The 16,315-nt window shown below is 39.7% G+C and overlaps 1 protein-coding gene across 1 annotated transcript in view; it reads right to left on the reverse strand.

Moving 5' to 3' along the window:
- Positions 1-2,753: 2,753 nt before the first annotated feature.
- The window catches only part of LOC144536178 (zeta-sarcoglycan-like), a 383,819-nt gene continuing 370,257 nt past the window's right edge, over positions 2,754-16,315 (reverse strand). The window contains exon 8 of the mRNA XM_078279176.1: positions 2,754-4,808. Coding sequence (XP_078135302.1) covers positions 4,602-4,808 — 207 coding nt within the window. The 3' untranslated portion in view covers positions 2,754-4,601. The remainder of the gene's footprint in view (positions 4,809-16,315) is intronic.

Raw genomic sequence — 16,315 nt, forward strand, 5'->3', positions numbered from 1 at the left:
GTAGTGTTAATGCATGCTTTCTAACATCAAACATTAAACTTAATCAAATGTTAAAATATACAGAATTGTAACTAAAACAGAGCCGTTGATGCATGTCATTACAAAGAGAACATGGTGTACAGGCTTTTGAGAACTCCAGGAGTGTTTTCAACATAGAGAGGAACATTAACAGCCATTCGTGGCATGTTTTGGGAGCCATACAATCACACCTTTCTTCTTTGCATTTCCTAGACCACATTTGGAACCTTTTTCCTTTTCCTTAATCTCTTAGGTTAGCCTGTTTGTACTCTCTTTATGAGAACTGTCAGTATGCTTTAGCAGGCACTGTATATTTATGAAGGCTGAGAAAAGCTGAGAGAAGCTGAAAGATGCTGAGAGAAGCTGAGAGAAGCTGAGAGCAGCTGAAAGAAGCTAAGAGAAGCTGAGAGAAGCTGAGAGAAGCTGAGAGAAGCGGCCACTACTAACGCCAGCTATCACAACACTTACTGATAATACAGTCTTTCCACTCCAACATATTTCACAATTGTGCCCCTGGTTATGAAATGACCAAAAATGTATTGGCCATTCATGGAAACTGAGCACCTTATCTCACCTCCACCTCTCCACCATCATTCATCCTCTTTCTATTTCCATCTGCCCCCCCCCCCCCTTTCTTCTCTCATACGTAGTGATTAACCAAACCATTCTCCTTTTCTCAGTAACGTGTCTCAACAAGCAAAGGGGAAATGAGAAAATATTATCTCAGTCCTCTGCTTGCTTTGACGGCGCTCGTCATTCAAATAAAATACGCACTTTCATTATCCACTGACAATACTCTGCCTCTGCTTTGTGTGCGTGTGTGTGTGTGTTTGAGTGTGTATGTTTGTGTGTGCGGTAGTGTCATAGATAAGTTTGTCAGGGCAGCTCATGTGAATGCTGCCATTTGACACTGCAACACAAAGAGTCAACCACTGTTATACTGTCATACAAGTAAGGGGACAATGTGTCTATTTTTCAATAGTGTCTCATTTGTAGAATATATCCTCCTATCCTAGATGTTGCTCACACTAACAGCAATTAAATCAGCATAGCTTTTTAAGGTCATCTTTTGTCTGATAAAGCTCAGCAACCAGGTCAACAGGCACTGAAAAGGTGGCAACAGCTCGGCTGTTCTGGTCGATTACCTGCCAGTCAGAGTTCTGTGCTTCCTTGGTTCTGTGCCGATGCCATTTCATGAGCAGTCATTTTACCTATTTAAGACACTCAAAACCCACTTAAGAACATCCCCCATGCTCTCTGAAGACACGTTTCTGATTGTACTTGCTTGCTTTTTCTTACACTCTACTATCTTTCTCCCATCTAACTATAATGTTTGATGGCTGTCAACATCATTCTGTAGTTTAATTATACTCTCCATGTACCACTATTTTCAAACTTTTTCTTCCAAGATAAATATTTCTTTTATATATTTGGTATTTCTTTCTTTTTTGGGGATGTACTCAACATTTAGAACAATATAGCAGCAAACAAATATCTATGTAAACATATAATGGAGTAACGGCATCCTAAGCAGGGAATGAAGTCATACTCCTCTATGTGTGATTTACCAACCACAACTTAACCACTGCATTTGCGCTCATTGTTGTTTACAGTTGGTACTAGGGATGGACCAATACTGTTTTTTCAGGGCCGATACCGATTATTAGTAGTTAATGAGACCGATAACCGATATTTGGAACCGATATGCATTTACAGTGAAAATGAAAATCTTTAACTGAAAATTAGGATTTTGGAATGTTACAAACTCCAACGTGAAACTTTGTTTAAATGCTTTAAGCAATTATTTAATAAATTAGAAACTTTCAACTTAATACAGTAAAAGATAGTCAGATAGTGTTGTGGGTAGGACATTAAATCAGATTCAGTGATGAGTAGCATATTTCCTACACTAGTGTGTGCTTCAAGTAACAACTTATGTCAGCAAAGCAATGCCTACCCCAAAACTAGACACATTGTAAAAAGAACTAAGCTAATATAAAGAACATCCTTCTTTGTGTCTGAATTGTTCAGAATTATTTTGTTTTCATTTTATAACTGTGAAGGAGGAAACGGTGAGTCTGCAGCCTAAAGGTTCAGAGAGGTAGGATTGGTATCCAGATTTGTAAATACAATAACAATTTGTATAGTAAAAGCTACATCTTTTAGATGTTTAGAATGTTTTGTCTGTAAATTGTGTCAGGACACCTCTGAAGCCAACACAATTTTGAAAATTAAATTAAATCATATGAAATAATGTGGAAATGTCAGTAACATATAGTTATTACGATTATAATCATCAGGGAAGCATTTTCATCTCTCTTGGGAACACAGAAACATAAAAGCGATAATTACAAATTTAACAACACTGAAGACTCCAGAGATTCTCTTTAAAAACAATATTATTTTATTCTGTATTTTATTGGTATTGTTATATACATGGCATAATTTGTGCTTTTTTTATTATCAAGAATAAAACCATACACACCAGAAAATTAAACTTTAAACCAGGATTGAATTGTTCTTTTTTCAGCTGGATATACTGAGAGTTCTACAAAACCAGGAGAGCAGGGGAGGAAAGACAGAAAACTAAATAGATAGATAGGTAGATCGATAAATATATAGTTTTTTCCAGAGACACTTGCAGATGGTCCACTGAGGGTAGTGTGAACGTTCAGACTGTAATGTGCTTTCACCAACAGCAGCAAAGGCACCTGTGTATCACTTTGTTTAAAAAGTACGCCTCAGGGCCTTAATCCAATTGAGTTCATAGACATACAACCAATTCCATCCACTATGTCTTCCACAGGGATTTCTGCCACACAAATCTGCTGATTTCCAGACATTGCAGAGGTTGGGCGCTAGGTTAGCCAGCTCGAGGCCATTTACATTGTTCACCCCCCCCTCCCCCCTTTCACTGTATATAAAAATAACCCCCAAAACAATATTTTGGACCTTATGGACTTTTCTTGCTTAGGTTGCAGAAATTTAAATGGGGCATAGTATGAGAGGAAAGGGGCATTGTTCCTGATATTTTAGTTTGGGTTGGCAAAAAGAGAGTAATGGGAGGTAAAAATACTGAATTTAAAATAAGGTGAAGAAAGAACAAAAAGGAGAGTGGGGGTAGAAATGTTTCTCAATGACAAAGAAAACCAACATGACCAAGAAGAAAGAGGGCTTAGCAAGAAGAGCAGAAAGGTCATGCAAAAAGAAGGAAAAAAGTCTGACCGACAAGGAACGCTGGATGAAGATGCATAATGGTCCATAACAAGACCAAAATTGGTCTGGCTGTTGCCCGACTGGTGCCTCTGCCTGACTGGAGGTTTGGCCCTATACCATAAAATGGTCGGTTTGCCATAGCATCCACCTGAGCCTTAATTTTTTCACTTTTCATTTTCTTCATTCCATTTGTTTCTGTGTGGCGAGAAAGCATCACATGCCCAGATAGAATGACTCCAGAGAGACGGAAACCAAAAGACATGTCTTTTGGTGTTGAGGGGGAGAAACCCTGCATCTGGTACTGATGAGGATTACAAGGATGTTGAAGGAAAAAACAACAGGATTCAAAGAGATAACACGAAAAATATTTCAGAAAAGAGAACTAAAATATGATAAAAGTAGATGTGAAAAATCTTAAAATATAAGGGGGAAAAAGCTGGTGAATGCAACGTTGAAGCACAATTAATTGCTTAATTAGTTATCTTATGAAATGTGGGGTCGGCCAGCATATTCACTATCAGGTGCAGATTAATACAGAAGGGTCACATGTCAACGTTTGGGTTAAAAGACTAGAGGGGGAGAGGGGGAAGGCCTTTCTGGTATAGATTGGTCCGTTAGGTAGCCTTAGCTTCCCACTAGACTAAACCATTGTCTGATTTATTTGTTAACTACCTGCAAGGCTTAACTAAAGTCCACACTGATGACTAATAGCCACCTGAGTCCTTGTCCATGTCCCTGCTGGCGCGTTTGCAGTCCATCACTGTATCTGTTCATCCTAACAAAATCATGAGATTTCCAGTAAGGGAGTTCGCAGTTCTCAGGAAACCCCAAAATGTAATCCTTGTGACTTTCAGAAAACGTCATGGCAGCAATTCAACAATGGCAAAGACAGCCAACGAGAGCCCCAGAGTGAGACTGTCCATTGATGTCCATGAGTAGCATCATAGCATCATACCCACCAGCTAACCTCTGCTTTTTCTTCCCGCCAAGTCATTCATCCTCTTGACTAGCATTAGCAACTGACCAATCCATATTAATTTGGTTGATGAGCTGGCAAAAGCTTCTCACCAAGCTCTAGTCCATGTTGATTCAGTCCTTTAGCTGGCAGTAGCTTCACACCAAGCCACAGTCTTTTTGTTAATGTGGTCTGTTAGCAAACATTAGCTTCCTGCCCAGTTGTAATCCATATAATTTGATTGGTTAACAGACATGAACTTCTTGCCATGCTACAATCAATGTGGATTCGGTACGTTAGCTGGCATTAGCTTTCCACCAAGCCATAATCCATGTTGATTCAGTCCATTGGCTAGCATTAGCTTCAAACTCTAATAGTCCATGTGTCCCGGGTGTCTGTTGACCTCCCATTTTCAGCTCCAGAGACAAAAGTTACTGGTGGTTTGGCAGGTAGAGCCTTTCTCAGCCGGGGACAGGTAGAGTTTGCCGTTAGCGCAGGCACAAAGCTCGTACACAGTCTGTTTGGTGTAGGTAGTACCTGCTGGTGCCCCCTCCAGGGGGTCCACAGCACTGCCATGGGGGATGTTGCCCAGCCTGATGGTGTTTGCATCTAGAAAGATCTGTGTACATAAAAGAGAAATGTTTTAGAAAACTTTGATTTTAGAGCAATGCATGAAGAACAAAAGAAAGACAAACAAACACAAAGAAAGAAGAAAGACAATAAAATAATATATAAAACATGTACATTGATGCACAGAAATTGATGTTACTGTTGTAGGGTAGTGAGCTCACATGGATTGTATTAGTGCCTAAAATAGCATACAGAAAAACAGAAAGGGGGAAAAAAAAGTAGTTTTTTATAAAAAATAGAAAAGAAACTGGGGTTGTGGATGTAGAGAAAGAGAGAACACTTTGCCCTAGGGGATTACTATACTCTCTGTGGTCAACTTATACATAAGGACGATGTGTGTTGTGCTAGTTACTGAAAAATAGCGATTAGTTACAGTTACTACTACAGATTACCTCATTGAAAATGGTAACTAAATTACATTACTGATTACTTCCACCAAAACGTAATGTGTCACTCTGATAAGTAACAGTAAACAGTTAGACTTCACAAAGACAGCTTTTGTTTTAGTTTGTTTGTAAAAATGTGCTATTAGCCGGGCTAGCATGCTATGCTTGTGTAAAACATAGCGGAAGTGGATGACAGACTTCAGACAGAGAAGATTAAAATATTGCGTACTACATGTCTACATGTTTATGCTTGTTGAACAGGATTTATTGATAAAGTATTGGCTGACCTTTATACATTTAGTTGATATTGTTTAAAAGGTACACATTCCTAAATAGATTTGTGTTTAATCACATTACCACAAATTCATTTGACACATTGCAAACCTGGGGTTGGGTATAGTATTCCAGCAGAGTAGCAGTGGTTGATGTCTGAGTCTAACATAATAAAGCTCATATGTGTTGTTTCTAGTGTGCACTGTACTGTGCACACAAAATGTACCTTTATTTATCCAGGACTTCTCTTAAGATACAATATCTCTTTTACAAGAGAGACTTAGCCAAAATGGCAGAATGCAGAATAGTTACTACATAATGTAACTGGTTAGATACCCAATACACAGAGAGCGGGAAGAGTGGAGGTTCAGTGGAAACACACAGCTCATTAACCCTGTGTTGGGTTAATCCAGTCATGGGAAGAGGAGAAGCATTCAGAAGAGAATAAATATGAGAGAAGCAGAGGCAGATTCAGTACATATGTTCCAGAGAGGAAAGAGAGCAAACTAAAATTACACTTTGAGACAACTGTCAATGAAAATAAGAAAGATGGACGACTAAATGAAAGAGAGAAAAGAAGAGAGATATAGACAGAGACCTTGAGAGACAGTAGTGATTTTCTTGTTCTTCAAAGACCAGCACTTCTCTTTTCCTCTCACTTCCAATCATCTCTCCTCCCTTTCACCCATTTCTAGACCCCCACCGGCCTCTATCCCTCCTGACCCTTCTCCCTGCATTCCTTCAGTCCACTCCTCCTATCTTCAGATTGATACAAGCTGGGTTTCAAACGAGAATCATTACACAATCTTGGTTTCTATTGACTGCTATGCTTGCTTATTTATTTACTCTGCAATCTTCACTGTTCAAGGAAGCACTGCTCTCTTGCATTTCCTCTCTCTCACATACACACTCACACACCCCAAGGCTGGGTGGTAATCTCAGCAGACATCAGTATCCCCATTATTCATGTTCTTCATTTTAGAAATAAGGAGAGGGGAAGTGAAAAAATGTGCAAAAAAATAGCTATGAGTGCAAAAAGACAGAGGAAAAAGAGAGGAAAAGATAGGGATGAAAGGATGACAGAGGAGAAAATGTCACATCAGAAGTGGTTGAGAGAGGATGGGGGACATAAAGAGAGGGAGATAAAATGAACAAGGAAAAAAGGAGAAGAGACGAATGAGGGATTCAGAAACCCCAACAGCTAGGAACCAATTAGTATAACTAATGATTTCACATTGGCTGACGGGGCACATCACGATCTGTATAAACAACATACAGCACACACAGCACACAGCACACAGCATACAGCACACAGCACACACACACACACACACACACACACACACACACACACACACACACACACACACACACACACTTCCTGCATGATGAAGCAGAGCAGAGGTATGCTCATGTTGCCTTTAAATATCTGTGCAGTTAAAAGCAGTACATCTATTAGCCATTAACCTGAAGATAGATAGGCAGGTAACCGACTGAGGTAACCTTAAAGATTGAGTCATCCCTAATAGCCCAGAGGTTTTCACTCAGGGAGATACTCAAATTCTACAATATCTCCTGTATTATTAATTTCCATTCTCCAATCTAAAGTGTCCTTGGAGTTTTAAATATATTGTTGGTGAAATATTTAGTCTATTAATGAATTGGCTGTTTTGATGATGATGATGAAAATGTCCAATCCACATTTATCTTACCCTGTAGATTAAAGGTATGTTGATTGGTACAATTGAGGAGGTTGACATGGGGATTATAGCAGGTGCTAATCCTTTGGGTAGAATTTTGATGTCTACTGTATATATACTCCCCAGATGGGATTAACATCACCAAGTAAAGCATGCAGTAGTGAAATCACTCAACCTCCCCTAGCTCTAGGAAAAATAATAATAATCCTAAGCATCATTTCTCTTAACATTTTTGCTGTTAAATACAATACCCCTAGTGGGAAAAAAACTAAAGAAAAAAACAATCATGTCATGTCTTGTCTTGTCTTGTCAGTAGTCACATCAAAACTACTGATATGTTTCAGCAAGATAGGTGAATTCATTTTTAGAAAATTACGGTTTATTTGTAATGCTTTATGGGAGTCCACATTTCCCAAATTTCAACAGGCAAGGTGGTACAGTAGGTGCAAAGTTGGCATGACCAATAGTCAGTTAGGCCACAATCCTTTCGTTATAAGAATATTAGAATGTTTTTGGAGCTGTCCACTGACAAGTGTAAATGCCACTGAGCTCATGTTACTCTAGATATAAAGAAGCTTCCTATTTGTGCATTATCGTCACAATAGTCCTGTTTCCACACAAAATTTAGGAAAATTTTTTTTTTTTAGTTATTCAGTTAATACAAAAGACTACTGTGTACAGCTTTCTCATTAGCCCGCCATGCTTGGTTTTAATAAGACATAGTAACAATGACAACAATATTCTTTACAGTATAGCCCGTAAAAACTAATACATGCACTTCTCTTCCCATGTGCTCGGCCACACTACATCTCTAAATGTCAAGGTATGCCTTTAACAGGTCCCTGGTGCACAACTGTCACCTTCCTTTCGGCTCCCCAATAAAAGCTGCCAGGGTTCAGCTACTGTATATCCTTACAGAGGAAAGGACTCAGTCACGGTTGGCAACATAACCAAAATCTAATTCCGACAGTCTGCTTGCCATAACAATGAAAACCTAAAATGAACTTGAGCATGGCAAAGGGGATGGGAGAATGAGGAGAGATAGGTGCATGTTTATGTGAGGTAATGGCAATGAAATTACTGGTTTCTCTTGCATAACATTGGAAACATCGTGAAAACAAACTGAGGGGAGGGGAACAGAGGAAGGAGGAAGGGAGGGAGGGAAGAGAATAGATTACAGTAGTGGAGTTGAGAGACTTACAAGGAGGGATGGAGTGAGGAAGACATCGATAGAAAAAAGGTGAGAGGAAGGCAGATGGAAAGAAAGATAAAAATGGGATGGCTGCTCGATAGCATGCAGTGAGTACAGTAGAGAAGAGGTGGTGGATGGACAGATAGATGGACAGATGGAAAGAAGAAAGGGAAGTAAAGGAAGGGGAGTGCAAGTCATTTTTTGCAGCGTAAAGGAGAATTCCGGTCGATTTCAACACGTAGCTCTGTTGTTTGTAAATTTGGAGTGCTGTCAGGAGCGAGAAAAACGAAAACAATCAGTGTTACCTACACCGTGTTATCCTCCTGCTACAGTTTGCACCCAGGAGGCTGAAACAGGGCAAGTTTCAAACGTGCTTTTAGCCTCTTAACATGTTCGAAATGTCATTAAAAGTGCCTACCCATGGGAAGTGATTCCTTCCGAATGAACACAGTGAATCTGACTGCAGTAGATGTGAAAGAAATGCATAAAAGTTGCTGTAATTCAGCTCTGTTTAGTTCCGGTGTTGAGACGGCAAGACTAAAGGCCGTTTTACGGTTGTGCGCAAACTCCACTTGTCTCAGCCGTCTCAACACCAGAACTAAACAAAGCTGAATTAGCACAACTTTTATGCATTTCTTTCACATCTACTGCAGTCAGATTCACTGTGTTCACTCTGAAGGAATCACTTCACATGGGTAGGCACTTTTAATGACATTTCGAACATGTTAAGAGGCTAAAAGCACATTTAAAACTTGCCCTGTTTCAGCCTCCTGGGTGCAAACTGTAGCAGGAGGATAACACGGTGTAGGTAACACCGATTGTTTTCGTTTTTCTCGCTCCTGACAGCACTCCAAATTTACAAACAACAGAGCTACGTGTTGAAATAGACCGGAATTCACCTTTAAGGTCGGATTAGCGCTGACATTCATCCCAAATTAAAGTGTCTGTAAGTATTAGGTTGGCCTGTTATTAGCAGTATGTGAGGGTCTGTACATGTGAATGTGTGTGTTTGTGTGTGTGTGTGTGTGTGTCTGTAAGGACATGGGTCTGTTTGTGAATAAATATGAAGGAGTGCTTGTTGTGTGCATTGCTCTAAACATATTCAGCGACATGTCTGCATTTTGTCTGCATGTGTGTGTGCATGTGTTTGTATGATTACACCGATACAGCTCTGTTCTCCTACTCCTCTCACCTCTATTAGCAAATCAAAGGAAGGAGAGGGCTCTATTGTATTAAGTCATTTGAAATCCTTTATGGTGCTACGAGTCAGGAGAAAAAGTCCATTGAATTCACCTGTAAAGGTCAGCACACATTTTTTTCTTATATTTTTCTTTTCATTAAATCATGAGCAGCAGTCCACCACACACATGTTCTAGGCTCTGCTGAACATTCCTCAGCACTTGGTAAACGCACACGTTGAGGAATTAAGAGCCTAAAATGTCTGTGTGTGTAGTGGACTGTAGCTAATGATTTAATAAAAAGAAGAAACTTTGTGATATATCTTTTTTAGAGGATCTAAGAAAAAGAGCCTTATTGTCAGCCTGACATGATCAAACATTTTATCAGATGAGTTTTGAAAACCAAAGTATGGGGCGCCAAATGTAAAAATTCAACAATTTTATAGCTGATATACAATATTTTGATTACTAAGCTCACTTTCCTAGATCATTTATTTCACATTTGAGACAAAAAATTTGTGTAAAACAATATGTTAAAAACATGGGAGAAACAATGAGAAATTGAATCTGTCATTTGAAATGTAACCTAAAAAAACCTTCCTTTTTCTAGATCGTTTTGATTTGACATGTGTATATTCCAATGCTCAATTTTTGTCTGTTAGTAAAAAAATATATATATATATATATATATATATATGCAGCATTGTGCACAGGCAGTGTACATAATAATAGGAACACTACAAACCTCACAAATGATCATAGACACAACCTCACAGTCAGCGAAACAGTCCCAAGTCACATTATTGCAGGGCTATGGAGGTGCTTATATTATCTTGTCTACTCCCTGCATACATATATAATGAGGACGTGTGTGATTGTGTCTGTGTCTGGTATGACTGTCTCCATGTGTCCCTTATGCATTTGCATAAATGTATAAGTCTGGTTGGGTGGTTGGGTGTGCATGCAGCATGAGTGTGTGTGTGGGTCTGAGTCCACCTCTTTCCAACATCAGTTTAGCAAGCGCGTTGCTCTGGTGTCAGGGAGATGGGAAACATGCGAGAAGCGGAAATTATGAATGGTCAAAACATTTTTCATGGATGATTTCCTTTTGTATAGCTGAGAAACAGGCGAAAGAGGGTGGGAGGCAAATGTGCCGTAAGAGAGGAGGGGAAGGCTGTGATGAAAGGATGAGCTTTTCCTGGGATGAAAAGGGGGAGGGAGGTGGAGGGAAAAAGACAGCAGAGGAGATTCAAGGGTTAAAGTGCCTTTGGGGGAGATCAGAGCAAGTGTTAGGAGTGTGTTGAGAAGTAGTTTAGGAGGAGGGAGTCTAGTCTGGGTGGACAAGAGAGGTAAATGAAGGATAAAGTGGGTGCAGAAATGAGAACAAAATGCTTTTTTATGCTGCAGTTTATTTTTTTGCTGTTACCTAAGAAAAGTCATCTTCTACTTTAAACTTGTGCGTCAAAGTGCGGTCAAACGTTTTTGTCATATTTCATTAGTAACAAATACCCACACAACACTTTCACTTTACTACACAAAGAAAGTTATGGGTCAAAAAATAGGCAGTGCAACACAGATGTCTTCTAACTTGATAGTTGTATTACTTAAGGTGCAAAACAGTGACAGAGAAGTCAATATTTCGCACCTTAAGTAATAAAACTATCAAGTAAGAAGACATCTGTGTTGCACCGGCTATTTTTTGTTACTTTATACAGTCTTTGTCCTGCCTTGGTTGCACCGGATTGTTGTGGTCTGCAGAAGCGCAGAGAACTTTCTCTTTTTTATCTGAAAGTTATGGGTCAGTTTGTGTTACACCAGTCCTCCGAAGAATATAAACCTTTAGGTACCAATGTAACTAAAGCTCGCTCCTGCATGCCTGTGTAAGCTGCAGTCAAATTGTATTGTATGATGTTAAATGAATGGACCGCGTTTTGAATTTTAGAAAGGAACATTCTCAGCTTGCATTAGGTGTCTCACCCAATTACTGTTTTAAAGGAGAAAATCAGGCAACAAGTCAACCAGGCACCTGGATAGAAGCATGTCTAAACCATCTTATCTGTCTGATTAAAAGCTGATTAACTGGTTTGTTCAAAATGTCCACTGCCCATCTTCAGAATGACATTATTCGTGGAATAGTTATTTTTGTTTGTAGGAAATAGCCAAGACTGCATAATTACAGTATGTTTTAAAATGCTACGTAAGGTATTACATTACATTACATCTAAATAAACTAAAATATAAAGTGTAATATTTAAAGTATTTGACTGAGAGGATGGATGAGTAAAGGAGTAGAGGGACAGAAGTGTGACAAAGGTTAAAGGACAATAAAAGTACAATTTTCACCCACACAAAAGCACACAGTTGCAGAGCCTCAGCTCACCTTGCCTCCCATTCTCCTTCCTTTCTCTCTCTTGCTCCCCCTGCACTTACACATAGAACACACACACACACACGCACACACACACACACACACACACACACACACACACACACACACACACACACACACTCAAACAACACAAATAGGTGGGAGGTTGTGAAGCTATCTGAGTGTATTACACAAACCATTAGGCATGTTGAATGGACAGACGCTGGATTGGGTGGGTGCTGACAATGGACTAAATGACAGGCTGGCTAGAGACTGAGAGCGACGTAACACAGATGTAGTGGGGACATAAAGCGATGTCAGTCTGCTATATACAGTGGCCCTGAAGTGCAAATCACAACAGCAAATAGGAAAACATTTCAACAAATCATAAAACACAACGGCAAATAGGAAAACACGACAGCAAATATGAAAACACGACAGCAAAAAGGAAAACACAACAGCAGAAAGGAAAACACTTCAACAAATCACAAAGCACAACGGCAAATAGGAAAACACGACAGCAAATAGGAAAACACGATCGCAAATGGGAAAACATGACAGCAAATAGGAAAACACTTCAACAAATTTTAAAACACAACGGCATTAACTTCTACTGGAATAGGTAGGGCCTATCTAGCAGAGGACGGACCCTCCTGATTGGACAGACGGACTGTCTGTGTTTTATGATTTGTTGAAGTGTTTTCCTATTTGCTGTCGTGTTTTCATATTTGCTGTCGTGTTTTCCTATTTGCTGTCGTGTTTTCCTATTCGCTGTCGTGTTTTCTATTTGCTATCGTGTTTTCCTATTTGCTGTCGTGTTTTCTGATTTGTTGAACTGTTTTGCTATTTTCCGTTGTGCTTTATGATTTGTTGAAGTGTTTTCCTATTTGCCGTTGTGTTTTATGATTTGCTGTTGCGTTTTTTTATTTTCTGTTGTGATTTGCACTTCAGGGCCACCGTAGGCTATACGCTACCTTACACACACACACACACACACACACACACACACACACACACACACACACACACACACACACACACACACACACAGATAGTAACACAAACAATAGAGAGAGAAATACAGATTAAACTCCCACACTCAATGAAAGACTGAGCTGGGTTACATCAGACTGACAGAATCACACACTAACACATGCATGCACGCACACACGCATGCACGCACGCACACACACACACACACACACACACACACACACACACAAACAGATCTATGATGATCGCCTTGGGCAGTGTGAAGTATAGGCTAATTAATTTTCCAACGTTAATCACACCTTTTGAAAAACATCCACTTCTCCCAGCTATTGGCTTGTATCTATTAATCCCCCCCCCCACACACACACACACAGTTCTGTAGTTGATGAAACCAAGTTTTGGAAGTAAACAGAGAGGCTCTTGAGACTGAGAGACGAGGGGCCAGATGTGTCAGTGTGCTGTGAGTGCACTGACTATGTGTGTGTGTGTGTGTGTGTGCGTGTGTGTGTGTGTGTGTGCGTACACATCTGTGCATATACATATGTCTATGTGTTTTCTTTGTCTGTGCAATCTTAGGTGTTTGAGTTGGTGTATGTGTGCACATGTGGCTGGGTGCTATGTATACATCCAGTGTATGGCATACATTTGTTGTAGTGTGTGCATTTTTGAGTGCTTGATTTTTTTTGTGTCTTTGTGTATATGTGTGTGATTATATATTTGTGAGACTTCCAAAGCATCATTGTGTATGACAGGGACTTACCCCCTGCCAGGATTTTAATTCACTTACCATTCCGCCTTAAAACAACAAGCAGCAGGAAAATACATAAATAAATAAAAAGCCAGTCCCAGTGTACCAGCCCAATAACACCTCCAGGCTACAGCGTCTTAATAAACCCCAGCAATTTGTCAACAAACAATGAAACTCCATGTTAACCTAACTTTGTTAAAAGTTTCTGTAGTTAAAGCATAACTCTCGCCAAAATGCAACCTAGGGTCTTTTTGTGAATGTACCCGAGTCAAACTTTTGTTTAAAAGCATATTTAGGACATTTTTAAAACACTAAGAAGGCTCGACACAACATGAAACTTTGCTCCAAGTATCACCAGGGGCTTTACACATGAACTCGAGCATTGAGAACATTGATTGTGTACCCAGAGTTTACTAAAAAGACCCCTTTCCTCCGCATTGTCCCACTTTATCTCCGGTGCCAGTGCAACCATTTCTTACCATCTAAACAACTGCAATAGTAGGATTTAAATCAAACTTGTGACAGCAGTAGTGACAAGTAATGCATGTTAATAAAAAATAAAGCAGAACACATTCAGAAGACAACAGAATAACTGTTAAACACGTTTATTTCGGATCAGAGCGGCAGTTGATTTAACACATAAGACTCAGGATTAATCTCAGCCTGGCTGTTAGCCTGCTGTGGAGCAGGCTAGCTGCAAAGAATAAATCTCCATGGTTACTTGGCTGGGTTTAATTCAACCTGCTTTTGTGCAACCAAGTCAAAGCTAAATTCATCCAGTATAACTGGAATATCCCAGCTTAATCCCTTATCCTGGTTTTGTGCAACAGGCCCCAGGTTGGCGCAGTTTGTCTCATCCAGCTAGCGGATAGTGAGGAGATGTGAGGAGAGGCCACAGCAGCAATCACTTATATGTGCTATATCAATTCAATTCAATTTTATTTATAGTATCAAATCATAACAAGAGTTATCTCAAGACACTTTACAGATATAATAGGTCTAGATCACACTATAATATACAAGGACCCAACAATTCTAGTAATTCCCCCAAGAGCAAGCAGAGCAAGCATTTAGTGCGACAGTGGCGAGGAAGAAACCTCGGACAGACCCAGGCTCTTGGTAGGCGGTGTCTGAAGGTGCCGGTTGGGGGTGTGATGAATAGTGGCAATAATAGTCACAATAAAGATAAAGGAACTATGACTAGAAATAGTAGTATAATATCATTCATTATAACACTGTTAACATGCTGCACAACTTCCTGTTGATCAAAGTGGAGCTTTTCTGAGCTTTGTATTTGTGTTATATTAAAAATGTATCATCTAAACTTCTGTTTTGACTAAAATTAGGAAACAAAATTATCTCATCATTTTGGAAGATGTTTAGCGATCCTTTTACAAAAAGAGTGTCTTTTAGTATCACTCCCTGGAGAGCGTTTCTGTGTCTGCTTCTCAACAAACAGCAAACAAACATCAAAAGGTAACTATTTTGCAAACTGCACTGGACCTTTTCCGCTTGACTGCATATGTGGCCTTTCTGAAGTATTAAGGAGGTGAAAACTTTAGATTTTAAACCCTATGACAAGGATCCTGATAAGGCTTTAACCCAACAGATACTCTGAGCCATCAATGCAAATAAAAGTTAACTTCAGTGACTTAAGTCAGCCAACATACAAAATGTTTTAAAACCAATGTCTCTGACTTTCTGTGGATGGCAACTGGCAAATGTAGTTTCCATGTTTCAGTTTGCGAGGGCGTCTATTGTCTAAGGAGTGTCCTGTAAAAATGAGTGGCGAGTGAGGTGAAACAACTTCTCCAGTACAAAGACAGAAAGAGGAAAAGAATGAGTGATGCACAAAAGTTGCTGACAATAGCTGTGGGCGCATAAAACGCATATCATGAGGTGAGTAGAAGAACGGATAGATTGATAGAAAGTTAACTTGGAAATAAACAACAGAGAGACGAGTACAGAGGCAGTGAGAGAGTGAACAAATTTGAAGAGAGAAGAAATTAGATGGACAAGAAAGAGAGACAGTGAATTAATGTCCGACAGAAAGAGAGAGGGAGATAGAAAGAGAGGAAGGGAATCCTGAGAGGATCTGTCAGCTCTCGTTGGCTTTGATTTTAATGGAAGCCAGCGCTCCCCTACCTCTAAACCATTTGGCCCTAATTCCAGCGTAGCTTTCCAAACTTTTTAAACTTTAATGGCCCCTTCTTAAGTGCCAGCTGCTGACAACATTGATTTGGCTTTAAGCCTCGCTGTCCAGCACGCCTTTATTTTCTCCTGCAAAATCGACAGAAACATCTATTTTCTGCCATCCTCCTCCACCTCCTACTCATCCAATCCTCCTTCTATCCTCCCTTCATCCGCTCTCTTCTGTTCCTTTGATGGTGTCAGCGGTCGGGTGGAAAGCTTGTATGAGAATGGATAAAAAAAGAACGCTATTTGGATAAGCTGTTCTTTTTAGGGGTGTATGTAGGTATGCCACATATTTCAAACAGGGCTTGATGGACAGAGAAGTGATACTTCATTTGGCGATTATGGGTGAGATGTATGGAGTTATATTCCTATCTTTATTCAAGAGTGCATTCTTTCAAGAATTTGCTCTTTGAGAGCATTTCTCACGGATATTACGTTCAGATTTTGTAATAATTTTCCTCA

The sequence above is a fragment of the Sander vitreus genome, chromosome 2 (assembly GCF_031162955.1).
Source record: "Sander vitreus isolate 19-12246 chromosome 2, sanVit1, whole genome shotgun sequence".
Lineage (NCBI taxonomy): Eukaryota > Metazoa > Chordata > Actinopteri > Perciformes > Percidae > Sander > Sander vitreus.